Genomic DNA, 27,948 nt, shown 5'->3' with positions numbered 1-27,948 from the left:
AACCCTACTCAATCATCGTGTCTAAATCCTCGTGTGCTGCTAGATTCAGTTTGCTAGTATTGCGTCGAAGGTTCTGCATTTATATTCATAACTATATTGGTCTGTGGTTTTCCTGTGATGTCTTTATCCATCTTTGGTTATCAGGATACTGGCCTTGTATAATGAGTTGAAAAGTGTTCCTTCCTCATCTGTTTTTTGGAAGAGTTTACGAAGGACCAGTATTAACTGTTTAAATATTTGGTGGAATTCATCAATGATGTCATCTGATTCATGGCAGGTTTTTAAAAGAAAACCTTTTACTAGCACGAGCAAGTGCCGGAGCATGATTACCTGGCCATAGTCAATCTCCAGAGGGTAGAACTTTTTGGGATGCTTCGTAAAGGTTTTGGAGTGCCAGGCATTTCCGGTTTTCTCTTCATATAATTTCATAAAATGCTCAATGGCATCCTCCTTGGATGGCATCTGCTCCAGTTTGTTACTACCAATCACCGTGCCCACACGGCCCCAGGACCTGAATATCCAGTACCTGTGGGAAGAGAAGAGTAGCATCAGATACAATTTCACGGGTCGGCCAGTCATATTTCAGGATGAGCTTCCTCTCCCTGCCATTTCCCTTGAGGGAGAAGAGTTGCAAACACTCCGAAATGACGGTGACTGACAAACAGGGACAAGAGGAACCAGTATTAAACCTTTATTTTAATTTCTATTAAACTGAGAGTTGTTAAGTTTAAAGTAATTTAAAAATGCCCTTCCATATCATAGTGGCAAGTGAGCTATTAAAAGTACCAAAGAACAGTTTAACCCTGGATCTGGCAGCTGAACTTGAGGAGTAAATCCTGAGGCCTTTATGTGGTGGTGGTGTAGTCACTAAGTCATGTCCGACTCTTGCAACTCCATGGACCGTAGCTAGCCAGGCTCCTCCGCCCATGGCATTCTCCAGGTAAGAATACTGGAGTGGGTTGCCATTTCCTTCTCCAGAGGCCTTTACATAAAAACATCCAATTCCTTTTCCCAAATAAACACAGCAAGTATTGCCTGGAAGTCATGCATTCATTAACGACAGGTACTAAAAAGAATGAAGAACCTTTGGCTCAGATCAGAGGCTGAGATACCATGAAATGGGAAGGGGCAGGAGAGTGGTCCACAAGGTCAGCCACCTACAGACCTAGGCTAACATCCTCAGTTTCCATCTCAAGCTAGAGCTAAGTCCCAGGTACTCTAGGGGCAGGGCTGCCTAGCTTTGGGGGAGTCCATTTTTCTTAGTGAAAATCACGCAGAAGTTAAATCTCACACCACAATAAGTACAGATACAGCAGTAAAATCGGAGATTTCAAAGAAAAGCTGGTGCTTCCTGCTGGTTTTCTGGGCTACTGCCCAGAGGCATAAAAGTTCATTCTCTGTTGGTTTTTTTCCCCTCTGGAAATGTTTGGAAGATACCACATAGACCTAGCTTGAAAAAAAATCTTCTAACAACCCATAATGTCCTTTCCCTATAAAAACCAATAAATCGAGGCCACCAGGATAAGCCACCCATGTGAAATCACCAGTGTAACTTCCTGTGTGTTGGTGGTAGACAGCTCTGTTCTCACTGCCTGTGGTCAACGAACTACAGCACTCAGAGTGTTTTTACAAAAACCCTCCTCCTCCTCCTGCACTAATACACAGCTAGCTTTTGGAAGGTTATGTTAACAAGCAAGAAACCCTATCTTCAAACCTCCAAGAGTCGCCAGTAAACTAATGATATAGGATTTTATTTCTTTACAAGCTTTAAATAGCCACATGGATGTTATGTGCCCTTGTAAGGTCAATTTTGAGGTTCACGTTTTAAAACCTTGTTTTATTCAAATGGATAGACATGGCAGTCTTTTGCCTTTTGGTTGTGTTGTGTGGCATATGGGATCTTAGTTCCTTGATCGGGGATGGACCCTACATCCTCTGCATTGGAAGCATGGGGTCTCAATGACTGGACCACCAGGGAAGTCTCTGAGGTTCACGTTTTAAATGACAGGTTTGTGAGAAGCTGAAGAAATGGGAAGAGCCTGAGCCTGCCAGTGCCCACAACTTGCAGCTGCCGAGATTCGCCAGGTGCTGACGCCTCTCCCCGGGGCTGCCCCTCTCTCAGGGGTCTGCCTTTCAATGAGTAAAGCTCTTTGAATCTCTTGGACTTCAACGGGTAAACTGTTTCCATTTGCTAAGAAGAAAAGGTCAAGTTCAAAATACAAAGTGCTTTTCTGCCACCATAGGGTTTAGCAAGAATTCCTTTCACAGCTCTCCCACTTACACATAGCTCCCATTCCACAGTGGCTGTAACAAGGGCCCATCCGCTCAGCGGAGGACCACTCCGACTAGATAAGTACGGGCAGTCAAGCCAGCCCAGTCTCTCAGCACCCCAGGACTGGCTCTTACCTGGCTCTATGACGTTGAAAATAAAAAATAAGCAAAGAAGCAAACGCCTTTGGTAACCAGGTAGCCTGAGGCGACACGGATGACCGAGGACAGCAAGGCTGTGCAGGGGCCACGGCCTCTTCCCTCCCTCACTGAAGACCTCACCGCACACCTATGACTGAGCGGCGGCTGGTCCCCAGGTGCGTGGACGGCCCAGCTCCGAGGGGCCTTGCTCTCAGGAGCGTGCTCCTCTGGACACTTCCCCACCCCCAGGCGCACCTGCTCTCTTTGTCATCCTCCAGGAGCTGCAGCTTGTAATACGAGTTGGTCCCTTTGACGATGTCCACGAGCCCGAGGGTGGCGCTGAAGACCTTCCCACCTTTCTCGAGGACGTGTGCGTTGTGTTCCAGACCTGTCAGGACAGAGCTCCTGGGAGTCTGCCCCCATGGTGGGGGAGGGAGGGGACCCTGCTGGTTCCGCAGGACCAGGGAGCCCTGCAGCCTGCTCTGTTCACTCCCATTTCCTCACCTGAATCAGGGTCGACGGCTGCGCCTCCTTTAAGAGTTAATTTCATCCTCTTTTCAGATTTGTTGGTACCTTGGAAGGAAACAGAGAAATGCAAACATTAAAAATAAACCAGAAAGGGGAAGGTGGCAGGCAGGGCAAATAAGTCATCTTTGCCTGTATCAGAGTCAACAGGAGATGTGTGCGTTTCCTCCCACCACCCAAAGTTGCTGCCATTCTGGGTCAAGGGAAAACGAACTGAGGAGGCTGGTGTGGGCAGCACTCATCAGACCACAGCACTCATCAGACCGTCGGCGCACAGAGGGAGAGGCTCTGCACCGGTGGACCCGATGGGGCCACAGGAGGGCGGGGCTGCCTAGGGCCTCACCTTCCTCCTTGACGGGGCCCTTGCTCTTCTTGCAGGGCGCGGCCCCTGACTTCCCTCTCGGGGCCACTGCTTCAACAGGCTCCACCTTCACCTCAGCCCCCCAGGGGGACAAGAGGTGGGTGGAGAGCAACTCCTGAAGGCTTTTGGTGGAGGCAGAGATGTCCTGGAGGAAGTCCTCAGACACGACGCGGATGTTGGCTTCTTTTACTTCCTCCATCTTTTTATTCATCTTGTCCACCTCCTCTGTTCAAATTGGAAGGAACAAAACGTGAAATCTCAAATTATTCCAGGGTGGTTACTTACTCAGTACTTTCCTCACCACTCAGTTTTCTTTTCCTTCAAAATCTAGCGCTCAGGAACTTTGCTCACTTTGCCACTGGCAACAACTCTCCTTTTCTAAGGTGTGATGAATGAGAGCTGCTTTCTCCAAACCCTTCTACAGAACAAGATGTCAACAAGGATTTCACAGAGAAGGCGAGTCAGGTTTGTATGGGAAAAGTGGTGTAGTGCTCTCCACTCTTGGAGACTTAAGACGGTCATCGGTATAATAAGCCTGCAAGAAATCTGTGGACCTTGAACTCTGCATTTCAAGCCTGCTTAAGCTGTGAACTTTTGTTCTGGTGGAAGATCTACCAACATCTTGTGAACCATGTTAAGCGACAAGAAGAGTGGGCTGGTCTTCAGACACGTGAGCACAGACCAAAACAGGGAGCAAGGCCAAGTTATGAGAGCCCAGGCCCCTTCACAGAGAACCTGAACCATGCCCGCAATGAGAGACACACTCCTAGGGTCCCCCTGTGTGTCAGACACTGGGCTCAACACAATCACGAGAGACAGACAGGGTCCCCCTGGTTCTCAGGCCAGTGAGACTTACTTTTGGTGCTGATACACAGGGAGGCCTTGTTGGCCGTCCCTGTCAATTTCCCCCCGAGTTTCTCGATCGTGGCCTTCACTTCATCCTTGTTCTGGGAGAGCTTCCCAAGAGTCAGGATCTTCATGTTGGATAATGGCTTGTCTGGAACGGAAAACAGGATCATGAGACAGGGCTGCTGCCTGTGGTGGGGGAGAGTAGAAAACTAGGCAGCAGCTCCCAGGGAAAAGTCAGACAGGCTGCAAGGCCCCTGAATGGCCTCAGCACCTTCTCTGATCAGGGAGAAATGGGTCTCCTCAGGGAAAAGGCCACGTAAACAGCAAAGAGCAACAGGAAAGCAGAGGACAGGACAGCAAACCACACCAGTCCTCGGCACAGAAAGGGCCAGCTGGTAATGAGCCATGCACTGACACTGTTCTACGATTAGGCCATGAGCAGGGATGTCTGGGGGCGTCTGGGTCTGCACCACAGATAAGGAAGGACCAGGGGTCTGGGCAGTGGTGGGCAGCCAGAGTCATCATATTAACTCACAATTCCTTCTGTTATTTTTTTCCCCCCATTCTACAATTAAAAACAAACTACAATCCTCAGAGGATACTTATTAATCAACCCCATTTAAAAAAATCAGTCTTGTCCATGACAACCACAGGAAGCTCTGGTCAGCAGGACCACACTGAGTTGAGATGGATTCAGGCACCAAGAACCCTGGCGTTTCAGGGGTTCAGCACTAATGCCCGGCCAGGAAGACCTGGATCAGGAGTGTGCCTTCTATCTGTTGCAAATGGAGACATATAGAGCTGGTGACACATTTCCACAAGTGATGCTGTGGAATCCTTTAAGCCACCCCTGTGAGAGTCCCTTGGAATGCATGGAGATCAAACGAGTCAATCCTAAAGGAAATCAGTCCTGAATATTCATTGGAAGGACTGATGCTGAAGGTGAAGCTTTAATACTTTGGCCATTTGATGTGAAGAACTGACTCATTGGAAAAGACCCTGATGCTGGGAAAGATTGAAGGCAGGAAGAGAAGGGGACAGCAGAATGAGATGGTTGGATGGCATCACTGACTCAATGCACATGAGTTTGAGCAAGCTCCGGCACTTGTCGAAGGACAGGAAAGCCTGGCGTGCTGCAGTCCGTGGGGTCGCAAAGAGTTGGACACAACTGAGCGACTCAACCGAACTGTGAGGGGGGAACAACCAGAGACACCCACAGGGTTTAACTGAAAGCTGGCCGAGGTTGCCACAGGGAACAGAACCACTGAGCTGTGAACTGCGAGTGAGGGGGAAGCGGAGGGCACGCTCAGCGCGGCGCCCGGATGCCGACCCCGCCCAGCCCACAGCACATGCTCCTGAACCCAGCTGCAAACGGCAGGGTGACTGGGGATGACCACACGACCTCTCCCCAGGGGACAGAGGGAGGGCACTAGTGGGCTCACATTCACAGATGAATCCTCACCCTCCACCTGCCACACGGTGGTCACAACCATGCCACGTGTCTCTTGAGTAAACAGACAGCGGCCCCTTTCTGCCAGGAACACACAGACTGATCTCACTGTCTTTGCTGGTGTGGAATACCTCTCATGTCGACCACAGTGTGTACAGCGGGTCTCTGAGGGGACAGAGCCCCAGTGTCACATTAGGCTTGGGATGAATGGTGGGGGTGGAGGTGGGGGGCTGCTCGGAGGCGGAAAGGTGAGACCTGGACTGACTCTGCCTAGCAGTGCAGACTCAGGCAGGCAGGACAATGTCCCCACCGGTAACCGTCTCCCTGATCCTACTCAGAAGCCCCTCCCCAGCCTTTCTCCTCCTGCTGGGGGTGGGGTGGGGACACAAGGGCAGAGTTTGCCCATGGGATCGGCCAACAGGAGAACCCAGCCGGATCCCCTCTCCCCGCTAAGCTCAGGGCCCCAGCCCTCCCCACCCAGGCTGCGCCCGGAGCTGTACCTGAGGGGCCGGAGGGCACAGCGGCAGGCGCTGAAGCTGCGGAGGGCAGGGGTGCCGCCCCCACCGGGGCGCTGCTCTCTGGGGGGAATATGCGGTCCTGCTTTTTGATCTTCAGTTTCTTGAAGTAAGAGATTTCTCGGAATTCCTAAAAAACGTAAGTTGTAGTTAAGAAACCAGTTCTCCCTTGAAATGACCAACTGACAAAGCAAAGAATTTGAGAATCTTTTTCTTCTCACAATAAAGAATAACAAAATAGGAAAACTAGAGGCCTTTAGTATGAAATACAGTTGATACAGTATTTCAACAACAACAGTTGGAATACTGTTAATATAGTACTTATTACCAGCACTTCTATATTTATAATAGAACTGGTACTATGACGCTTTAAGAGGAAAAATATTTTTCTTAAAAAACAAAACACAAAACAAAAAACCCTGCTGATTATCTGGTCAGGGGACCCCTGCTGGAACCTGATTACAACCCTCGGGCCTCACTCTTGAGTTACAATCCTAAGGGTCAAGAGGCATCTTCCTAGGGTCATATGTCCTTTCCATGACCAAAAGCCCCCCCGACTCTCCATACCCTGGGAGAGAGGTTATTACCTGGAAGGAAATCAAGGCAATTCTCTCTCCTTCCTAGAAGTGACCATGGATGCAGGCGGCCTGACAATGGTCAGCGTGCAGCAAAGTCCCCCTGCACCCCAGGTGACCCCTGTGGGCTCTGCTCTAAGTAGTCACGCAATAAACATCACATGCATGCGGCTCAGGGGTACCGGGTCCCTACTCTCCTAAGTCTCCATCCCATTAACAAACAGTCCTTCCTCACTGTATCGCACACGGACCTCTGCTCAATGTTATGTGGCAGCCTGGATGGGAGGGGAGTTTGGGATAGAATGGATACGTACATATGTATGGTTGAGTCCCTTCACTGTTTATAACATTGTTAACCGGCTATACTCCAATACAAAATAAAAAGTTAAAAAAAAGAGAAACGGTCCTTCCCTGCTAGATCCATGGTCAATGACCATCCAGTGGATAAAACACATGCTGGGCATCTAACATGTACCACACGTCACAGTGGGTTTAAAAGAGTTTTGGTCTTTGAGAAACAAACTCAGCCTTGACTGAGAGTCAGACATGAGAAGGTAACCTCCATATAGGAGCTGGCTTCTAAACCAGAGGCGTGCTAAAGTGATGCAATGCTGGGAACGTTGGGAGGGCTCCTCAGAGGCAGTGACCTGCTCAGCTGGCTGGAAGCAGACAAGTAGGCAGTTAAGTAAATGCATCGGACGGGTATTGTGATGTATTGGGAACACACAACTGTAGTTGGTTCCCCACTGCTGAGTGTGTAATGAAAGAGATACAGATGAGGATGGACTGGGGAAGGGGTAAGACGGTGACAGAGAGAACGTGTATGTCAAGTGGTGAGAGTAATATATGAAGAGGAATAAAAGAGCCAAAAGAGGGGCTGCAGAAGGCAGCTGGAGTCAGATCATGGAGGGCTTTGGAAAAGGGGGGTTCAAGTTAAGGAGATGCCCTTGATTCTGTGATCCAAGCCCCTGGTGGCAGCCCAGTCCCTACACAGGGCCTGTAAGTCCATGAGTTCGCCTGGGCAGCAAGCACTGTTGACCTGACAAAATGTCTTTGCACACCCAGGTATCCTTTTATAACAACCTTTAAAAAACTACACATAAAAAAAAAAAAAAAACTACACATAGATGCAGCGCAACCGACATATCAAGAACAAAACAGTTCATGCAACAATCTTATCTTTTCCCCAACCTAAGATACTGAAAGGGATACAAATACCACAAATGGGCTCAGTTACATTGACATTCTCAGAAGAAATGGGAAATATTTCTAGAAGAAATGGGGAATCACTGTGAGGTTTTAAGGGTGGGGCAGCAACAAAGTCAGATTTGTTTCAGAGCAGCTGCACAAGAGGTATTCAGTAATTACGGTAGGAGACAGAGAAGGCAGGAAAAGAATGTGTGCAAAAGGGGAAATGTGGGAAAGTGGCGATCAGCCCCGATGCAGCTGACAGTTACACACGCTGCTGGTCCAAACGCTCCACCCCAGGGAGAAGACACAGGCAGTGAGGGAACTTGACAGACACCGACCCCAAAGCCCGGTGAGTGGCAGGGCCACCGACCCAGGGGGTGCTGGGTCCTTCCAGCAGCCAGCCCCCTGACATTGCTGGTTCCCCAGCAGCACGGCTCCTGACAAGGTGCCCCAACTGAGGCTTTCTGCATTCTGAGAACTCAGCAGAGAGAAGGTGACAGGGGACACGTGAACCCTGGGTCCTACTCCTCCTCCAGCACCTAGGCAAGGAAATGTCTTTGAGAAGCACCCTCCTGTCATAAAGGCAGGAATTGCCACTGGTTCACCACTGTGTCCCGTGTGCCTAGAACAGCGCCTGGCAGAGGGTAGGCACTTGAGAAACAGAAATTAAAAATGACTCACAGTCTTCACAGTTCACACCAGCTAGACAAACCTGTGCTCCAGCTGGAACTGCACTGGTTCTCCATCTGTGTAGTTTGCAAATGTACAGAACCAGTGACATAATTTTGTATTCCGATTATGAGGAAGGCCCCAATGTAAAGAGGTCTGAGACACTGTACTCTGCAGTCGTGGTGGCCTCGAGTGTGGACAAGCACGCACACACTGCGTTTTTCTGTAAAAAAATCCCAGGATTGCTCCTACCTCCCACCTCACTTACCTTTGGGGTCACCCACTCCTTCCGGTTGGGTGTCTGTGTCTTGACCATACACTTGGTCCAGGCAGTCACGTCCCCGGTACAGTAATAGGCGTCGCCCTTGAAGACCAGCTGGCCTGAGCATTCCTCACATGGAAGCAGGGCGCCAAACACCAAACCGTCGGCCACTCGGTCCAAGATCTGAAGCCAGTGAAGAAACACGTCAGGGAGGAAAGGAGGGGGGCCGTGAGAGGACATTTGCCAATGTGGGATGAAGAGTTTGCACAGACTTCACTTGCTAAAAAAGGGAGTGCCCTGAGGCTCCCTAACATTCCCCAGGGGAGGCGGTTCATGGTTGGAGCTTGGATCTTAAGTCCACGCACAAAGTGTTCCTGCAGCTACCCCTTCCCTCGGTGACTTAGAAATAGAGGGAGAGCCCAGAGCACCCACTATTTCTGAGTGCACTGGAGTGACGGCAGGGCCTGCTGGGGAAACAGCCCCCGTGGCCCCTGGGGAGTCCGGGAGGAAGGCAGCGGAGAGCTCCTCGGGCCCCAGTATGCGGCATGAACACATGAGGCAGACGTGCGGCCCACCTCAGTGCTTCAGCGCCTGCCCCTTCCTGCCCCCGAAATGGCGACCTCGATGGGGATGACCATGCAACACGACTGTGGAATGTCGCTCCCAATTAATACCGGCAGGTGCTCAACCGGAGGGCCTCCCACATTCCACCGGGACAGTCACCGCACACGGCCTGGCCGCCTGGCTCGCGACTCCCGAAACACAAGGGCAGCTCACCGCCGACTCCCCGGAGGGCACTTGCTGCTTGTTGAAGATGAGCAGCTCTTTCAGGTCGTTTGTCGAGCACGCTTTCTTTAGCTCGTCCTTGACGTTCCAGATCAGGTCGTTCTGGGCCTGCGAGCGACAGTCAGCAGCTGAGAGATCGGCTCTTCTCAGAGAAAGAAGCCCAACCAGAGGAAGGGTCCACCCTGGCCCTGATTCACAGCCCTGCACTGAGCAGAGCTGCCCTATCCCAGGACTCTGCTCCCTGGGGTGTTCCAGAGTCCCTGGAACCAGCCCCTCAGAGACAAATCCCAGGACATGCACGCAGGAAGGTTTACCTGTCCAGCACCGAAGGGAGGAGGGACGGCTCCCCAACTACCTGCGATCAAGTGGGGGCAAGCCCCAAACACCCCAACCTCCTCAATCGTGAGTTATACTTGCTCACTATCGTGAACAGACTTCAGCTCTTCTGAAAACAGAACTGTAAATCTCTGTGGTAATATTTATGCAGTGCTTACTCTTCGTGGGCACTTTTCCCGTCACTATTTATTCTCACATCTGCTTTGCTTAGGAAGGCAGTGGCCTCCCCACAGCAGGGGAGCACTTCCTTCCGCTTTAGGGGACTGGGCGAGTCATGCTCGGTTAGGCCTGAGACCCCACCTCTGCAAGACAGATGGAAATGCCAGCCCTCTCAGCACCGGGTGAGGAGGACTTTAACGTGACAAAGCTGCATCACACACACAGGTGGGACTGGTTCCCCTGCCCCATGTCCGTAAGGGCCTCTCAGTAATACTGACCGCTGGGACTTCCATGGTGGTACAGTGGCTAAGAATCCGTGCCTCCACTGCAAGGGGCACAGGTTCAATGCCTAGGTTGGGGAGTTAAGATCCCACATGCTGCACAGTGTGGTCCAAAAAAAAAAAGTAAAAATAAATATAAATATGCATCACTTTTTAAAAATAAAATACACAACTAAAAATATCCACGCCTGCAGGACCACGTAGTGAGCCTGGAACGAGAGAGGACGAGGAAGAAGTCTAAGGGTGCATGGTGAGAAGGAAGCAGCAGAAGGATGTCACCTACGTGACCAAGGACGGGAAGCCAGCACAAACGGATGTGCCGGGTTGGGGAGCGCGTGGAGCACGGAAGGAAGAACACCAAACCCACCGCAGGGGCCCTGAAGCCAGGGATGGCACAGAACAGACACGTTTTAAACTGAAGGACAACTCACACCGAATCTGTGATTCATATTAAGCATGGAAACCACATCCCCAAAAAGAAACTGACTGCGCCCTCCTAGTTTCCCAAACACTCGCCATTTCCTGGTTGATAATTCTCACTTTGCTTTGATACACGTTTACCAACACGGTAATGAATATCTCTGGTCAATGACCACTGATCTAATGGGCAGTTTTCTCCTTTTACTATATGCCTTCTATTTTTTTCCCCCAAGAAGAGATTTTCAATTAAAAAAAAAAAAGCCGAATTTTATTTCTTTCAGCCATTCTCTGTGCCAAGAACCTTGAGTATCCTTGAACTCAATACCCAGTTTCCAACGTGCTCTCGGTCTGGGATGCAGTGATGCACTGTGTGGCTGAGGCATGACACGCCTATCCCAGCAAGAGGCCAAGTGGGAAGCGACAGCTCGGCGCCCACCAGCCTGGCCACTGGTCTGACGCTGAGAGCCCACTGTGGATGCTTTCACGTTGCTTTGGGAAGAGGGAAGAATGTCTCGGGGGAAAGCCAGGCTATTGAACAACAGCTATCGATTTGGGAGTTTTAAAAGCTCTTACAAAGCACGACACCCGCACCTCCTTGAACTTTCTCCCCAGCATGAGGAAGAGAATTAGACTCAACGGCGAGAGGAGACATGCAGCTTGGGACTCACCTTGAGGGCCTTTTCAAGCTTAATCTCCTTGTCTTTTTCTTTTTTAGATTTCTTCTTGGCCACTTCATCTAGTCCATCCACCTCATCGCCTTTTCTCTTTCTGAAAGAGACGAAGGATGTGAGAAAAGAACCAGAACCACTGAAACCCTGAAAGCCAATGCCTCGGGTGACGCAGCATCCTCTAACACCATCTTCACGCCACTCTAACGCGGCTCGGCCAGGTGCTGCCCACTCAGGAGCTCGCCATCTGCTCAGGCCTGCAGCTGCCACTTCACGACATACTCCGCTGCAAGGACGGGCCAGCAGTCGCTCCAGAGCCTTGGAACAATCCGGCGCAGCACCCAGGGCTTAGGCCCCATCAGACATCAAAATGCTACCCATCTCCGGGCATAGACACGATGGCCTGGAAGGTCTGGCAGGGACTATGCTAGAGGTTAAGGCCACGGCTGAGGGCAGCAACCGCAGAAGACAAAGGACCAGGGTCAGGCACTGAGTCTTCAAGCTAAGACACGGGGCTGCTCCTGAGGCCAAGAGGCTGTTCTCAGATGTGGGAGGCTGTGCTATCATTTAAAGCCCAACAAGAAGCAGCAGTCTAGGTGCTGCCAGCTGGCCTGCCCCAGCCAGGTCAGCAAACGCTGCTGACCACGTCCAAGAGCATCACCCCTGACTTGACAGAGGGCCCCGAGGGTCATCAGTAGCCCCCAGAAACAGGGCAGGTCAGCCACGGTGGTTAATGCTTTCAGCTCTCACAATGGCCTGAGATGGAACGCCTGCATTTCCCCTCATTCATTAAAGTGGGAAAAAGTATACCCTCTACTTTGTAGGATCGTGGTGATGGTTAAATGAATTATCCTGCAAGAGGCTTAGCACAGTGCCCAGCACACCAGAAGTGCTCAACCAATTCTGGTGGTTACGGCATAAATGGAAGCTTATACATTCTTCTTACACCTATACCGAGTGTCAAAGCACTCTTGAGGACTCTAAAATCCATGCCTTTGACTTTCTAGTTTTCTTTAACATTCCAGAGCCACATGTGCTGTACAAAAAACTTGTGCACTTATTTCATTTTTAAAATTTACTATTGCTTATATGGCTGCTCAGGGTCTTTGTTGCTGCATGCAGGCTTTCTCTAGTTGCGGTGCGAGGACTTCTTTATTGTGGTGGATTCTCTTGTGGCAGAGCATGGGCTCTAGGGCACACGGGCTGCAGTAGTTGTGGCACACAGGCTTAGCTGCCCTGCGGCACGTCGAATCTTCCCAGACCAGGGACTGAACCCGTGTCCCCAGCATTGCAAGGCAGACTCTCGACCACTGGACCACCAGGACGTCCTAAACGCGCGCATTTAGAACTGAGATAGTGCTTGAAGGCTGCGTCTACACTTGAGGATGCCACAGGGACGTGAGAGTGGGTCATGGATTGGTGAGAGGAAAGGTGGTGGTGGACTCCAGTCAGGGGAATGCTCAGACGGGCTAGTCAGGAGGGTGCAGCGGTCTGATACAGACTCTGGGCCTGTGTGAAGCTCTTCCCTGAAGCCCCATGGACACCCCCCACCCCCAGCCCTCTACCCACCTTTCACCCTTGATTTCCGGGAGCTGCTTCTTGAGGGTTTCTTGGTCCTCTGCAGTGAGGCAGCTGAAGCCCATGAGCTGGCTTGCACTGAACTCAGGACGGAAGCCCAGCTCCTCCCGTTTCTGAACAAAACACTTTGGGTGGTACCAGCAGTCAACCATGCCCAGCTGGGGCTTATCGGGGTACACCACCTTCTTGGACAGGCGCACCTGGCCCTGTAGGAGAATCCACACGTGTTACCAGAGAGAGATAAGGAAGGGTGGTCAAACATCGGGGCAGCCCAGGGGCGACCAGGTTCACACTGAAGGTGATGGGAGGGCTGCTGGAAGGTTTTGGCTGTTTTATGCCATTAAGGATTGTGTTACCCTAAAGTCTCTGCTCCCCATTTTTAAATAAAGTTAAGTCCAACTAGCTACCTACCCACCCAGCTGCCTGGGCAAGTGACAAAGTGGTAACATCACCCTGAGGATGCTCTGCAGACCCCGGTGTAGAGGTAAGCACAATGCCTGGGACGCTATACTGCAGGCTTGAGGGAGCCAGAAGTGGAAGTGTTAGTCACTCAGTCATGTCTGATTCTGCAATCCCATTGACTGTAGCCCGCTAGGCTCCTCTGTCCAAGGAATTCTCCAGGCAAGAATACTGGAGCGGGTTGCCATTTCCTCCTCCGGGGGATCTTCCCGACCCAGGGATCGAACCTGGGTCTCCAGTATTGCAGGCAGATTCCTTATCATCTGAGCCACCAGGGAAGCCCCCTGAGGGATGCAGAGCAGGCCCCAATCCTAGCAGGGATCTTCTGCAACCTCCTCCCCAGTCTCCTCAGTCTTTTTATGCAGATGAAGGCTCCCTAAAATGCGGTAGCAAACCCGTAAGCCAGCATCCAGTCCTGCCATCCTGCCCAGGTCTGACATCCCCACTGAGTTTCAGGCCCGTGGGCCCCAGATGGGGAGGCTTGGACCAAGTGGCACTGATACAACGCCATCTCAGGCCTGGCCACGCTCTGTGACAGACGGCCTTGGGCGCCCTGTGACACTTTTAACTTCTGCCTCAAATTCTTGTGGGAGAAGGCAGCTGGAGAAGATCCAGCAATTTCATGTTTTTCCTTTCTGAACACTCACTGACTCGCCTTAATTTCCTGTACAATACTGAGGAGGTAGAAACTTTCTCATCAGTGCCTTGAATTAATCAACCAGCATGTTTGCCCAAGATGAGAGGATCTCGGGTAACAAGGCTAAAGGGCACAGGCCGACCCCTCGACCTGCGTCTGAGCTACTCAAGACAGCCGTCACTCCACCCGACCAGCTGTCATCCTACAGGGGTGAGAGCTGGAAAGGAAGGAGGGTGGACGAAGTGCCCGACTAAGTGGAAGAAAGCCTGGACGCTGACGCTAGGGAACAAACGCACTCCTTAAACTGAGTCTACCATAAAACACAACCAACAGCTTCCTGCAGCCCTGTGGGGGTCCAGAAGAGACCCATTGTGTACATGTTTTCCAAACTCTCCCAGGTTTCCTAAGAGCAGGTTCAGAGACACACACAAGGATGGCACTGTGGATAACCAGGGCTAGATCTGCCCACAGGAAAAGTCATTGTTATCTCCTGTCTCCACTAAGATGATTCACTTTATTTTTACCTAACACCTAAAGCCCTATTCTCTTTTTTTGAAATATCCAGTGACATCCTACGCGAGAAATCCTGAAAGTCAGACAGACCAGGCCCCAAGCTCTCACCTTTTCTATCTTCTCCATGCAGCTCTTGCACGTGCTTCTGTTGGATTTGGCGTACCCTGCCCCAAAGTCAATCAGCGTCTTCTCTGTCTTGCTGCCAACTCCATCTTGGCCTTTGCCTGAAACATCTAACAGAGCCACACTCATTTCAACAGCCTTAGTGTAGTTCCAGAGAGCCCTGTCCTCCTCCTCTACCTCTTGGGATTTCTCTACCAGGACACCTTGTGTTTTGGGCAACCACAGGTGGTCCATCTCATCTACGTTTGCTTCTAACTACTGTGGTTGGTTAACAGTTTCTCCTCTGGCAATAAAATTAAAAAATTTTCTCAGGCTCCTAGAAACAGCACAATGTTAGCTGGTGCTGGTCTTACCACCCCCACCCCCCGGCTCCTCCTCTGCAGCCCCCTTCCTCACTTTGGAAAGAACTTAGTAAGTGCTTACTATGACGTATAATAGTAGATCAACAGGAGATTGAATGAACAAACTGAGACACTCTTCAGTAATTAAAAAAAAGAATTGATGACACACAAGACAACCTGGATGAGTCTCACAGACATGCTGAACAAAAGCAGCTTTCAAGAGAATAAGATACTGTTCTTTTTTCTCTGAAATGTTAAATCACACAAAATTAATTCAAAGGGACAGAAATCAGAACAGTGGTTACCTTGATGAGAGAAAGGATAACTTGGAAAGGGCATAAGCGACCTTTCTGGGGGCTACTTATTGACGGGTAAATGTTAGATGTGTGCATGCATTTGTCAAAATTCACTGAATTGTACATGTAAAGTCTGTGCATATAACTGTGTATTATTTTAAAAATTCTGGATGAAAAATTTCCAAATACCAAAAACAGGTACTGTGAGAAAACAGATATTATCACAAGAACACTGACTCAAAGATGAAGCCTCATTATGATGAAACATGTGTCCAGCAAAATGAAAAGTAATGAAAGTACTTAGGGATGGTGTGGAAGTGGAGAAATGAGTACATTACACATTGCTGGTACAGGTAGAACTGATACAATCTTTCTGTAAGGCAGGTTGGCACACACACCTTGAAACAGTTCATCTCTTTCAGCAGCATTTCCTCCTCTTAGAATTAAAGAAATAACTGGACAGATGCCCAGGATATATGAGAAATTTGTTGACAGTTCTGTTTGTAACAGAGCTAAATAGTTTACAGCCTCATTTCAAAAGCAAAAGAGTCTGGACTTGAATCTCGCCTCGGGCGTTCACCACCATGCTAACCTTGGGCTACTCAACTAACCTCCAGGTGTCTCAACTCAATTGGAAAAACTGATAAAGCAATGGGGCAAAGATTCAAACTACCATAATATATGCCAAATACTTGAATGATGCACAAAATTTAGCACGATCTGAATAAATGAATTCAACATTATCTTAAACAATAATGATGGAAATGTGTAACTTTTAATGTGAGAAGAGTAAATATTAAACTGTAAAATGCAATGTGTAGACCACAGGGAAATACAAATCAAGATTATGAGGTATCACTTCAAAACATTAAGAAGGATATTATTTATAAAAATCCTGAAAAACCAAAAAATCCAGAACACAAAAGTGTTGATAAGGGTGTGGAGAAATAAAAAACCCGTGTGTTTTTGGGGGGATGAGTAATCCCACAGCTGCTGTGGCAAACAGTACTGCAATTTACACAAAAAACTGAACGTAGAGTATTGATATAATTCCACTTATGATAATTCCACTCGTAACTCCACTTATGAGTATATAGATAAGAGAACAGAAAACAGGGTCTGGATCAGATAAATGCATACCAATATTGACCAATTACCAAAGGTAGAAACAACCCAAATGGCCACCGATGAATGAACAGATAAATGATATGTGGAACAGCCATATTACAGAATTCTTATCCGGCCTTTAAAAGGAAGGAAATTCCGACAGATGCTACATGAATGAACCCTGAAGACATGATGCGGAGTAAAATAAGTCAGACACAGGTGGACAAATACAGTATAGGCCAAACACAAAAGGATAAATACTGTGTGATTCCACTGTATGGGGTACTTAGAAGTAATCAAACTCACAGAGACAGAAATAGTGGTTGTCAGAGGGTAGGGGGAGGAAAAAAGAGGAGTTAATGTTTAATGGGTATGAAGTAATAGTTTAGGAAGATGAAAAAGTTTTGAAGAAGGATGATGGTGATGGCTGCATGGCAGTGTGAATTGCACTTAACGCCACTGAAATGTACACTTAAAGTGGTAAGCACTGTGTTATGTTTATTTTATCACAAAGAAAAGGTGATAGAATATTAAAAAAGAAGTTAGTATTATACTTAAGGTAGAATCCTTTTTCTGCAGGAGTAAAAACACATAAACACACAAGCATCAATATCTGAATAGAAAACATTTTCTAATAGGACACCCTGCAATATTAATGATAGTTCTTTCCGAATTACAGGATCTGGGACAATTTAAAACTTCTTGTTCTCAACAACAGCCTGGAGTCACAATCATAAGTTAAACTGGGCCAGTTCACAGGAAGGCAGAGAAATGAGAATACAGTCTCAGGAGATCGCCTTCAAAGGATGATTAAAAAAAAAAAAAGAATCAACCATTTAAAATTTAAAGGCATCTTTATGGAGAGGCAGGAGACCCAGAATAGCCAACACAATATTGAAGAGGAACAAAGTCAGGGAACTGACACTGCGTAACAAGACTCATTATAAAGCTATATAGTCAAGCCAGTGTGATACTGGTGAAATACACAAATCGATAAATATGCCAGAACACAGTCCAGAAGCCACACAGATACAGTCACTTGATGTTTGGTAAAGGAGCAAATTAACACAGCGGAGGACAGCTTTTTCAACAAGTGGTGCTGGGACAATAGGACATATACGTGCAAAAAAAATTTAATCTAGACAGATTACACCTGTCACAAATATTAACTCAAAATGGATCACAGATTTAAATGTATTGATTAAACATAAAACTATAAAACTTCTAGAAAATAACATGGGAGAAAATCTAGATGACCTTGGGTATGGTGCTAAGCTGCTTCAGTCGTGGCTGACTCTGTGTGACCTTATGGACTTCCAGGAGCCTGCCAGGGCTCCTCTGTCCATGGGATTCACCAGGCAAGAATACTGGAGTGGGTTGCCATTTCCTCCTCCAGGGGATCTTCCCGACCCAGGGACTGAACCTGTGTTTCTTAAGTCTCCTGCATTGGAGTCTCAACCACTGTACTGCCAGGGAAGCCCCTGGTGTAACTTTTTAGACTGTACCAGACCCAGTACATAAAATAAATCATTGATAAGCTAGACTTTATTAAAAACAAAAATGTCTACTCTGTGAAAGATAGCACCAAGAGAATAAAAAATATAAGCCACCGACTGAGAGGAAATATTTGCAAAAGACATATCTGATAAAGGACTGCTGTCCAAACTATACGATGAACTCAATAAAACAAAGTGCAAAGATGCTCAAAATCACATGGTACTTCTTGTTATTCAGTTGCCAAGTTGTTTCTGATTCTCTGTGACCCCATGGGCTGCAGCATGCCAGGCCTCCCTGTCTCTCATCATCTCCTGGAGTTTTCCCAAGTTCATGTCCATTGAATCAGTGATGCCATCCAACCATCTCATCCGCTGTTGCCCTCTTCTCCTGCTGCCTTCAATTTTTCCCAGCATCAGGGATCTTTCCAATGAGTCGGCTCTTTGCATCAGGTAGCCAAAGTAATGGAGCTTCAGCTTCAGCATCAGTCCTTCCAATGAGTACTCAGGGTTGATTTCCTTTAGGATTGAATGGTTTGACCTTCCTGTTGTCCAAGGGACTCTCAAGAATATTCTCCAGCATCAACTTGAAAGCATCAATTCTTCGGCACTCTGCTTTCTTTATGGCCCAACTCTCGCATACATACACGGCTACTAAAAAAAGACTACAGCTTTGACTATACAAACTTTTGTTGGCAAAGTGATGTCTTTGCTTTTTAATACACTGTCTACGTTTGCTGTAACTTTCCTGTCTTCAAGAAGCAACTGTTTTCTAATTTCATGGCTACAGTCACCGTCCACAGTGATTTTGAAGCCCAAGAAAAGGAAATCTGTCACTGCTTCCACCTTGTCCCCTTCTATTTGCCATGAAGTGATGGGACTGGATGCCATGATCTTTGTTTCTGAATGTTGAGTTTTAAGCCAGCCTTTTCACTCACCTCTTTTACCCTCAAAAGGCTGAGTTTCTTTTCGCTTTCTGCCATTAAAGTGGTATCATCTACATATCTGAGGTTGTTGATATTTCTCCCGGCAATCTTGATTCCAGTTTATAACTCATCCACTCTGGCATTTTGCATGCTGTGCTCTGGATATAAGTTAAACAAACAGGGAGATAATAACCAGACTTATCATACTGCTTTCTCAATTTTGAACCAGTCAGTTGTTCCATATAAGATTCTAACTGTTGCTTCTTGACCTGCATAGAGGTTTCTCAGGAGACAGGTAAGATGGTCTGGTATTCCCACCTCTTTAAGAGTTTTCCACAGTTATGAACCACAAAGTCAATGGCTTTAGCATAGCCAGTGAAACAGAGGTAGATTTATTTTGGAACTCCCTCGCTTTCTCTATGATCCATGAGTGCTGGCATTTTAACCTCTGGTTCCTCTGCCTTTTCTAAACCCAACTTGAACATCTGGACGTTCTCGGTTCACGTAATGTGGAAGGTTGAAGGATTTTGAGCATAACCTTACTAGCATGGGAGATGTGTGCAACTGTCCAGTAGTTGCAACATTCTTTAGTACTGTCCTTCTTGGGAATTGGGTCAGTCCTGAGGTCACTGTTGGGTTTTCCAAATTTGCTGACATACTGGGTGCAGCACTTTAACAGCATCATCTTTTAGGATTTTAAACAGCTCTGCTGGAATTCTATCACCTCCACTAGCTTTACTGGCAGCAGTGCTTCCTAACGCCCACTTGACTGTACACTCCAGAATGTCTGGCTCTGGGTGAGTGACCACACCATTGTGGTTATCCAGGTCATTAAGATCTTTTTTGTCCAGTTCTTCTGTGTATTCTTGCCATCTCTTCTTGATCTCTTATGCTTCTATTAGGTCTTTATGTTTCTGTCCATTATTGTGCCCATCTTTGGATGAAATGTTCCATTGCTATTTCCAATTTTCTTGAGGGGCACTCTAGTCTTTTCTCTTCTGTTGTTTTCTTCTATTTCTTTGCACTGTTCACTGAAGAAGGCCCTCTGATCTCTCCCTGCTATTCTCTTGAACTCTACACTCAGTTGGGTATACCGTTCCCCTTCTCCCTTGCTTTTCGCTTCTCTTCTTTCCTCAGCTATTTGTAAAGCCTTCTGAGAAAACCACTGTGCCGTCTTGCATTTCTTTTTCTTTGGGATGGTTTTGTTCACTGCCTCCTGTACAATATTATGAACCTCTGTCCATAGTTCTTCAGGCACTCTGTTTACTAGATCTAATCCCTTGAATCTATTCATCACCTCCACTATATAATCATAGGAGATTTGATTTAGATTGTACTGGCCTAGTGGTTTTTCTCGCTTTAATTTAAGCCTGAATTTTGCTATAAGGAGCTGATGATCTGAGCCACAGTCAGCTCCAGGTCTCATTTTTGCTGACATATACAGCTTCTCCATCTTTGGCCACAAAGAATGTAATCAATCTGATTTTGGTTTTGACCATTTGGTGTTACCCATGTGTAAAGTGTCTCTTATGTTGTTGAAAAAGAGTGTCTGCTATGACCAGTGCATTCTCTTAGCAGAACTGTGTTAGCTTTGCCCATATGGTACTAGGGAATTGCAAATTAAAACAAGATACCACTACAAACCTATTAGCTTGCCAAAATCCAAAACACTGGTAACAAACATTGGTAAGGACATGGAGTAACAGGAACTCTTGCTCATTACTGGTAGGAATGTAATGGTCTGGCCACTTTGGAAGAAGCTTGCTGTCTAAAGATACTCTTAACCATACAATCCAGCAACTGTGTGCCTTGATATTTAGTATTTATCCAACCAATTAAAAAACTTATGTCCACACAGAACCCTGCATGGGGACATTTATAGTAGTTTTATTCATAATTGCCAGAACTGGAAGCACCTGGGGTGTCCTTCAGTAGGTGAAGGGATAAACTGTGGTACTTCCAGACATTTAGTGCCCCAGTACTTCCAGAATATTTAGTGCCCCTAAGAAATGTTATCAACCTGTGACAAGATATGCAGGAACCTTAAATGTATACTACTGAGTGATAAGCTAATTTGAAAAGGTTACATACTGTATGATTCTAATGACACAATATTCTAGAAAAGATGAAACTATGGAGATAGGAAAAATATTAGTGGTTGCCAGGGGTTGGGAGATGGAGGGATGAACAGGTAGAATGCAGAGGAATTTTACAGAGGGATGGAAATACTCTGAATGACATTATAATGAAGGATATAAGTCATTATACATTTGCCCAAACCCTTACAGGAAAGATGTACACCACCACGACTGATGGCTAATATAAACTCTGGACTTTGGATGAACCGATGTGTCAACGTAGCTTCAGCTGCTGGGAGAAGCTGATGGTGGCAGAGGTCATGCCTCTGTGGAAACTCTCCACGTTCCATACTTTTTGCTTAATTGTGCTGTGAACCTGAAACTACGCTAAAAGAGGGGCTAGTAAATAACAACCACAGCAAATTTAAAGGCTACATGTCAAGCATCTGGAAGTAACATACCCTGCACCCAACAGGACAACTCTGGGTCACCGAGATGCTGCTGGAGTAACGGGAGAGTGAGCCGAAGGGCCTACTCTCTGCTCTCACAGAACGGGCCCCTGGCTCCAGGGTTGGGGCGACCCCCGCGCCTCCCCACTGCGCACACACCTGTTGCTCCTCCAGTCTCGGCCATCTTCTTGATCTTCTGCTGGTCATCCCAGCGGAGCTCGGAGAACCCATCCACCTCGACATCAGGGTGCCAGATGGAGTGGCCGACCTTCCAGAAGCAGGAGAGGTGGTGCCAATGCGGGATTTTCCCATCGAACATGGGCGACTAGAAGGGCGGAATCAAAGGCGGAAAAAGAGCTGTGAGCCTCAGGCGTGGCCCTCAGCACCAGACATCCCAAACCGCCCTGCTTATCTGTAAACAGAGGACGCCACCCACCCCTCAAGTGAGGAAGCTGCCTTGCCTGCCCTGGGGACGGGCACCAGGACATCCCGGGGGGCTGACCGGCACTTCAGCTTTTAGCTCAGCCCTGAGCGTGGTCACCAAACTTGCCACTGCATTTCAGTCGCAGACTCAGCTCAGAGCTGGTGAGGGTACAGGAGATGCCAGTCCTGCTTCCCGTGGCCCCCCAAGCAGAAGAGACCCCACCATTGCCAGGACCCGCATGGCCCCCAGGGCTCTGTGCACTTAGGACAATGGGGAATGAGTCCCCGATAAGCGCCGGGCTGAGCAGATGTCAGAGAAGTGTCATGCTGGCAGCAGCCACGCAGATGTGCACGGAATGAAGGACTTCGATGAGGGACCGGCAGGGGGGCGCCCCACCCCCAGGAGCTGGAGGGACCCTGCTGCCCACCAGCCACCATGGGACTCCCCGCAGCTGTCTCTGAGGAGCCAGCACCCCCATTTCGCGGTCTCATGGGGGTGGGGTCAGACAGATGACTCAGCCCCAGGTCTTTCCACTACACTGCTCTACGTCGCTCGGCAGGAAGAGGTACTTAAAAATATACGAACGGTTCTGACTGAAGGCCCCAAACATCTGCTTTGATAGGACAGAAATCTAAATGTCAAGCAGATGGCATAAAACTGCGTTAAAAATAAACACCAAACAGAACGTTGAGGATGGAGTCATGCAGACTCGGAAAGTGCTCAGGAAAAGCAGGGACAAGCTCTCCCAACCGGCCTCTCCTACTAGGTGAGCAGCCTCTCTCTGGGTTCTATCGACAGCACTGAATAAAACACAGTTAACGGCTGGGGCACAGAAGCTATGGCTGTCCCCTGGGATCCCCAGCTCTAACCAGAGCCAACAGCACTTCCTCAGGTCCCATGACAGACGCCCCTTCCCATAGCTCCCCAGAGTTAAGAAGATCCATTTGGGTTATTATTTGATCAAGATCTGTGTCCTGCATCAGGTCTGGAGCTGCCAGAGAGGCGCCAAGCGATGCCTGTCTTGCCAGCACAGTCACGGCAGGCACTCAGAGCATTTGTGGGGTGCCCCAGGTCTGGAGGGAAGAGGAAGAAAGGAAGGATGGAGGGACTCCTGCTGTGGGAAAGATGCTCCCTCCAAGACAGCCCTCCCCACCCACAACCAGACAACAAATGGCATTCAAGAACAGACTTGTGTCCTGGCTTTCAAATGTTCACCAAGGCAGCCAATATATCCTTAAGCACCTGGACGTCTTGTGACAGCATCTGCAGTGGCCTTGACCTGGCTCTGCCTGCCCTGGAAACCCTCGCTAAGCCTCCTCTAGGTGCAGAGAGGGGGCCTCTGGCTCATGGCTCTACCCCCACCCCCACCGGAACCTACGGCCACAATTTCTTCTGGCTCTCTGAGGCCCCCACACTTGCTCCTTTTAACTTTGGCCTGAGTGCTGTGTCTCCAACCACCGGCACAGTGCCAAACATGCAAAGCCTCCACCAGGGTATACTCAGCACAAACTCCGGGACTGTCGAGGCCGCTGGTCTCCCTCCAGAGGAAAGAACCCTTGATCAACGCAAAGCCTTATACTTAAGAACTCAGGACTGAGGATGAGATGGCAGGAAAGTAACCAGACCAAGGTCACAAGACTACTGCCTCACCAGGCAGCCGCCCAGCTCCAGTAAGGAGTAAAATCCTTGGCTGGAGACTCAGCAAACATGAGTGCCCACCATGCACCAGGGTCCTTACCCAGCCACTCTCAGGCTGCTTCCTGAGAAATGGGCCATAAAAAGAGGCGACACCAGGGCCAGCCTAGCCCACAGAATGCAAAACAACTGTTACCGTGAGGAAAGTCACCAAGCTGTTTCCTGCAGGCCCTTCCAAGAACACCAAGGTTGGGTTCATTTCCCTCCAGGCTGTCCCAGGGCCTGCCAGCTAAAGTATCAGGTATTTGATACTCTGAGAACAATCCTCCCACACAAATGTAAAAGAAGGTATTTAAATCCAAAGCGGGTGGGGGAAGAACCAGCTCAGCCTACAGGACCTACAAAACGTTTGTGTTAAAACTCCACCCTCAATTACCATTAGAGAAAAATCACACTTAATTTTAATAACAAAAATTTCCTTCACTACCAAGTAAGCAGAAGGAGAGCCCAGAATGTTAGACTTTGTTTAGTTTAGGAAGCGATTACTCAGTGCAACTGCCTGGACTAGAGCCAACCAGCCTCTTCACTGCTCACCCGCGTCCCAGGAGAACAGGGTCCTCTCTGACTGTCCAGTGAAGCCTATGGATGACGTCCCTTTCTCAGAGTAACATTTTTAAATGCACAATAAAATACGTAAGTTCACAAAGGAAATCAATGGTATTGAAATAATTATGAAAACATTAAAAAAGTTTGCTGGGATACAGTAATCTACAAGTCGCTCAGTCTGACTCTTTGCAACCCCATGGACTGCAGCACGCCAGGCTTCCCTGCCCTTCACTCCAAACTTTAAAGCATTAAATAACAAGATACAGTACCCACTTCAATAACTACTATAATCTTATTGCTAACAACTACTGTAATCTTTCTGGAGAAGGAAATGGCAACCCACTCCAGTACTCTTGCCTAGAAAATTCCATGGGTGGAGAAGCCTGGTGGGCTACAGTCCACGGGGTCGCAAAGAGTCGGACACGACTCTTTCACTTTAATATTGTTGCCACGTCATGCCATGCTTAGTTGTTCAGTCATGCCCGATCCTTTGTGACCCGAGAGGCTGTAGGCTGCCAGGCTCCTCTGTCCATGAGGATTCTCCAGGCAGGAATACTGGAATGGGTTGCCATGCCCTCCTCCAGGGGATCTTCCCGACCCACGGATTGAACCCAGGTCTCCCACACTGAAGGGGGATTCTTTGCCATCTGAGCTACCAGGGAAGCCCACAGTCTTGTTGAGATGAGTATAAATGGTTATTTAAAAAATCCCCAACAACTATAAATGATATGAAAATAACTACTACTGATGACAAAAACTGCAGTTACTGTTAATGTGCCTTTGCTTTGTGGCTTACATTCATAACTGTAGGAAGTAATGAATTGTAACCGAAGTCCAGGGAAGACAGGAATCTTTTCTCATTGAAACTCATGGACCTCTCGAGTTCTATGTGCCATCCCACAGACTCCAGGTTAAGAGCCCCTGCACTAATGGGGACTTCATGAGATCAGCCAGCCACCCAAACGTTAGGATGAAATGAAAAGACGCTTCTGGGGGCGATAAGGCTCCTCAAATAGTAGGCCTCGTCTACTCCTCCATCCTTAACTTTCTGCCACTTCTGTGGTGAGCTCCAATTTGGCACCCACCATGCCAAGGGCACAGCTCCATCAGGTGGCACCCACCCCAGCAGAGCAATGTTTACCAGTCATCACCCCTTTAACCAAATTGGGAGCTCCCAGAAATGGAGTCTGTCCTTGCACCCCTGGTACCTAACACCATGCCTAGAACCTAACTGGTGTTCAGTGAGTGTTTACTAAGTGATAAGTGTTGGGTAGTGAGCTAGGTGACCCTGAGAATGATACTAAGATGACAATGCCAATCCCTGTCATATTGTTGGAGCCCGCCAGGCTCCTCTGTCCACGTAATTTCCCAGGCAAAAATACTGGAGTGTGTTGCCATTTCCTTCTCCAGGGGATCTTCCCAACCCAGGGATCAAACCTGCATCTCTCAGGTCTCCTGCATTGGCAGACAGGTTCTTTACCACTAGTGCCACCTAAGAAGTGACAAACTGTTGCTAATTCTAACTCCCAGATGGATCAGGATCTGTTTATTGGACTTTAACCTTTGTTTTTCATTGCTCTTGTTATTGTAACCATATATAATAACCTGCCTCTGGGCACCCTACCTCTCTGTCTAAAGAGATTAACATACATATCCCCTCTCTGAGGGCTTCCCTGGTGGATCAGATGGTAAAGAATCTGCCTGCAGTGCGGGGGACCCGGTTTCGATCCCTGGGTTGGGAAGATCCCCTGGAGAAGGAAATGGCAACCCACTCCAGTATTCTTGCCTGGAAAATCCCATGGACGGAGGAGCCTGGCACATTACAGTACATGGGGTTTCAGAGTTCGACACGACTAAGCAACTTCAGTTTCTTTCTTTCCCCTCCCTAAGGTTGGCCATTTTGGGAGAGATTTGCAAGAAAATGATCTTTACTTTCTCAACTCCTTCCCCTCTGTGTCCTATAAAAGAAGCGGGCATCCAGATCCCAACAAGACAGCTGATTTAAAGACAACAGTCTGCCATTTTCTCGGTCAGTTGGCTTTCCAAATAATAAAGTTAGTATTCCTTGCTTCAATTAGCCTGTCGGGCAGTAAGCAGATTGAGCTGGGACTCGGTAACAATATTATGAAATGAGATAGCCTAAGTACACACTAGTACCCATTCCCCTCCACCACCTAACTACCGCAAATGCAGCAATACCATCTAGTCATTCCTAAAATACCTTACCGCTTCACCCGTGGAGGGAAAATTAAGCCATCTTGACCATGAGCACTAAGCTTGGACAAAAGCTTTACCTTGGTTGGGGTGGGGAGGACAGGGCAGGTGGGAACTAGAATTACACAGACAGACGGGAGCTTTTGGAAGCTGAAAGAGGCAGGAATCTCTCTGCCCTGGGAGGGTTCTCCAGACACACCACCTCACTCCAACACCCCTCTGGCCTGCTCGGAAGCCTCCGGGACCACCGGAGAGAATCTTGACCCTATTAAGAAGCCCAGATGAGAATCCCCAGGAACCACTCTTACTCAAACCAGAAAGCTAAAAAGACAACGTTCTGTGAACTTGAAAAGTTTGGGGGAAAATGTTAAACCATAGCGTAAGCCAAAAGTGAACGCACTGTACTGAAATGACATCGACTTGCATAGTTTTGCATAATTTAAAAAAATGAGCGGTTGTTGAAATGATAGCCAAAAATAGATTAAAAAAAAAAATCCAAATCGTCACTTGCCAGTGGCCACCGTCAATGTAGGACAAATATCTTCCAAAACAAGGTAGGTCAAAACCAGACTAGCTTCAAAAAACCACGAGTCAGTTTCCTTCCCGAAGCGAACGGCAATAAAAATAAACCCAGAAAAGGATAGAAGTGGCTCATTTTCACAAAGTAAAAGGTCCCACCGGCTGCAGACCGTATTTCCCGGGCTTTTCCTGCAAGATCAGCAAAACCTGACGGAAGAAGGGTCCTCCCGGCGGGCTCGTCCCGCGATAGCAGCTGTGCCCGCAGGCCCCGCGCTGGCTGGGAGCGGTCGGCCAGGCCCATGGCTCCGGGCCGGCCCTCCCCCCACCCTCCTCGGACGCGCGAAGGCCCGGCTGCGCACAAAGCGCCCCTTCCGCCCGCACCTGCACCATGAAGGCCATCCGGATCGAGTCCTTGGGGATGCTCTCTTTGCATTTCTTGCAAGACGCGCGCCCGCTCTTGGCGTACTCGACCCGGTAGACCTTGTCTGAAGACTCCGCCATCCTTTTCCTGCCGCTTACTGCTCCGGGAGCCCGACGCCGCGACCTGGAGACCCGCTTCTGCTACTGCCGCCTCACCCACCGATCCGCTAGCCACAGGCGGCTAAGCGCCTAGAACCGTCGCCGCCGCCGCCTCCGAACACGCCGCGCAGGCCACCCGCCGCTCCCGATAGATTGCTGATGCCTGGCGGCGGGCACGCCCCGGCGCCAGTGCGCACGGGGCGGGGCCGCCGGCGCGCGCGCGCGCCCCCTGCCGGCCGGGGGCGGGGCGGTAGCTCCCCGACGCCTGCGGCTGCGCGACCTCCCTCCGGGATGCTGAGGGCAGAAGTCAGGCTCACCCCTTGCCTGCAGCTCTGGGAAGGACGGGGTTTCACCATTTGTCCCCTTTAACTGTTTGTCCCCAGGAAGGCTTAAGTGTTCTCACAACTGATTCCACCCTTGTCGCTTTTTAATGCATGTGTTCCCTCTCCGTTGAGGGCTTCCAGATCTGGAAGGGACTGGACTGGCTGGGGAAAGGCCTTTGGCAGCCAAAGGACCTGGGCAGGCTCTCGGCCCAGGTTTGACTGCAGTCCGCGGACCATTGGAACCGAATACTA

General features: G+C 48.8%; 1 protein-coding gene across 1 annotated transcript in view; it reads right to left on the bottom strand.

Moving 5' to 3' along the window:
* Positions 1 to 27,551, bottom strand: part of PARP1 (poly(ADP-ribose) polymerase 1) — a 40,377-nt gene extending 12,826 nt beyond the window's left edge. The window contains exons 1-13 of the mRNA XM_043485352.1: positions 27,236 to 27,551; positions 21,616 to 21,781; positions 14,752 to 14,876; positions 13,026 to 13,240; positions 11,457 to 11,556; positions 9,584 to 9,700; positions 8,813 to 8,989; positions 6,095 to 6,239; positions 4,152 to 4,292; positions 3,278 to 3,520; positions 2,914 to 2,982; positions 2,665 to 2,797; positions 331 to 526 (exon numbers count right to left, since the gene is read on the bottom strand). Of these exons, the coding sequence (XP_043341287.1) occupies positions 331 to 526; positions 2,665 to 2,797; positions 2,914 to 2,982; positions 3,278 to 3,520; positions 4,152 to 4,292; positions 6,095 to 6,239; positions 8,813 to 8,989; positions 9,584 to 9,700; positions 11,457 to 11,556; positions 13,026 to 13,240; positions 14,752 to 14,876; positions 21,616 to 21,781; positions 27,236 to 27,355 (1,947 nt within the window). The 5' untranslated portion in view covers positions 27,356 to 27,551. The remainder of the gene's footprint in view (positions 1 to 330; positions 527 to 2,664; positions 2,798 to 2,913; positions 2,983 to 3,277; positions 3,521 to 4,151; positions 4,293 to 6,094; positions 6,240 to 8,812; positions 8,990 to 9,583; positions 9,701 to 11,456; positions 11,557 to 13,025; positions 13,241 to 14,751; positions 14,877 to 21,615; positions 21,782 to 27,235) is intronic.
* Positions 27,552 to 27,948: the final 397 nt, after the last annotated feature.

Source organism: Cervus canadensis, chromosome 13, assembly GCF_019320065.1.
Source record: "Cervus canadensis isolate Bull #8, Minnesota chromosome 13, ASM1932006v1, whole genome shotgun sequence".
Taxonomy (NCBI): Eukaryota; Metazoa; Chordata; class Mammalia; order Artiodactyla; family Cervidae; genus Cervus; species Cervus canadensis.
Note: the sequence above shows the minus strand (reverse complement) of the source record. Positions and strands in the feature narration are given on the sequence as shown.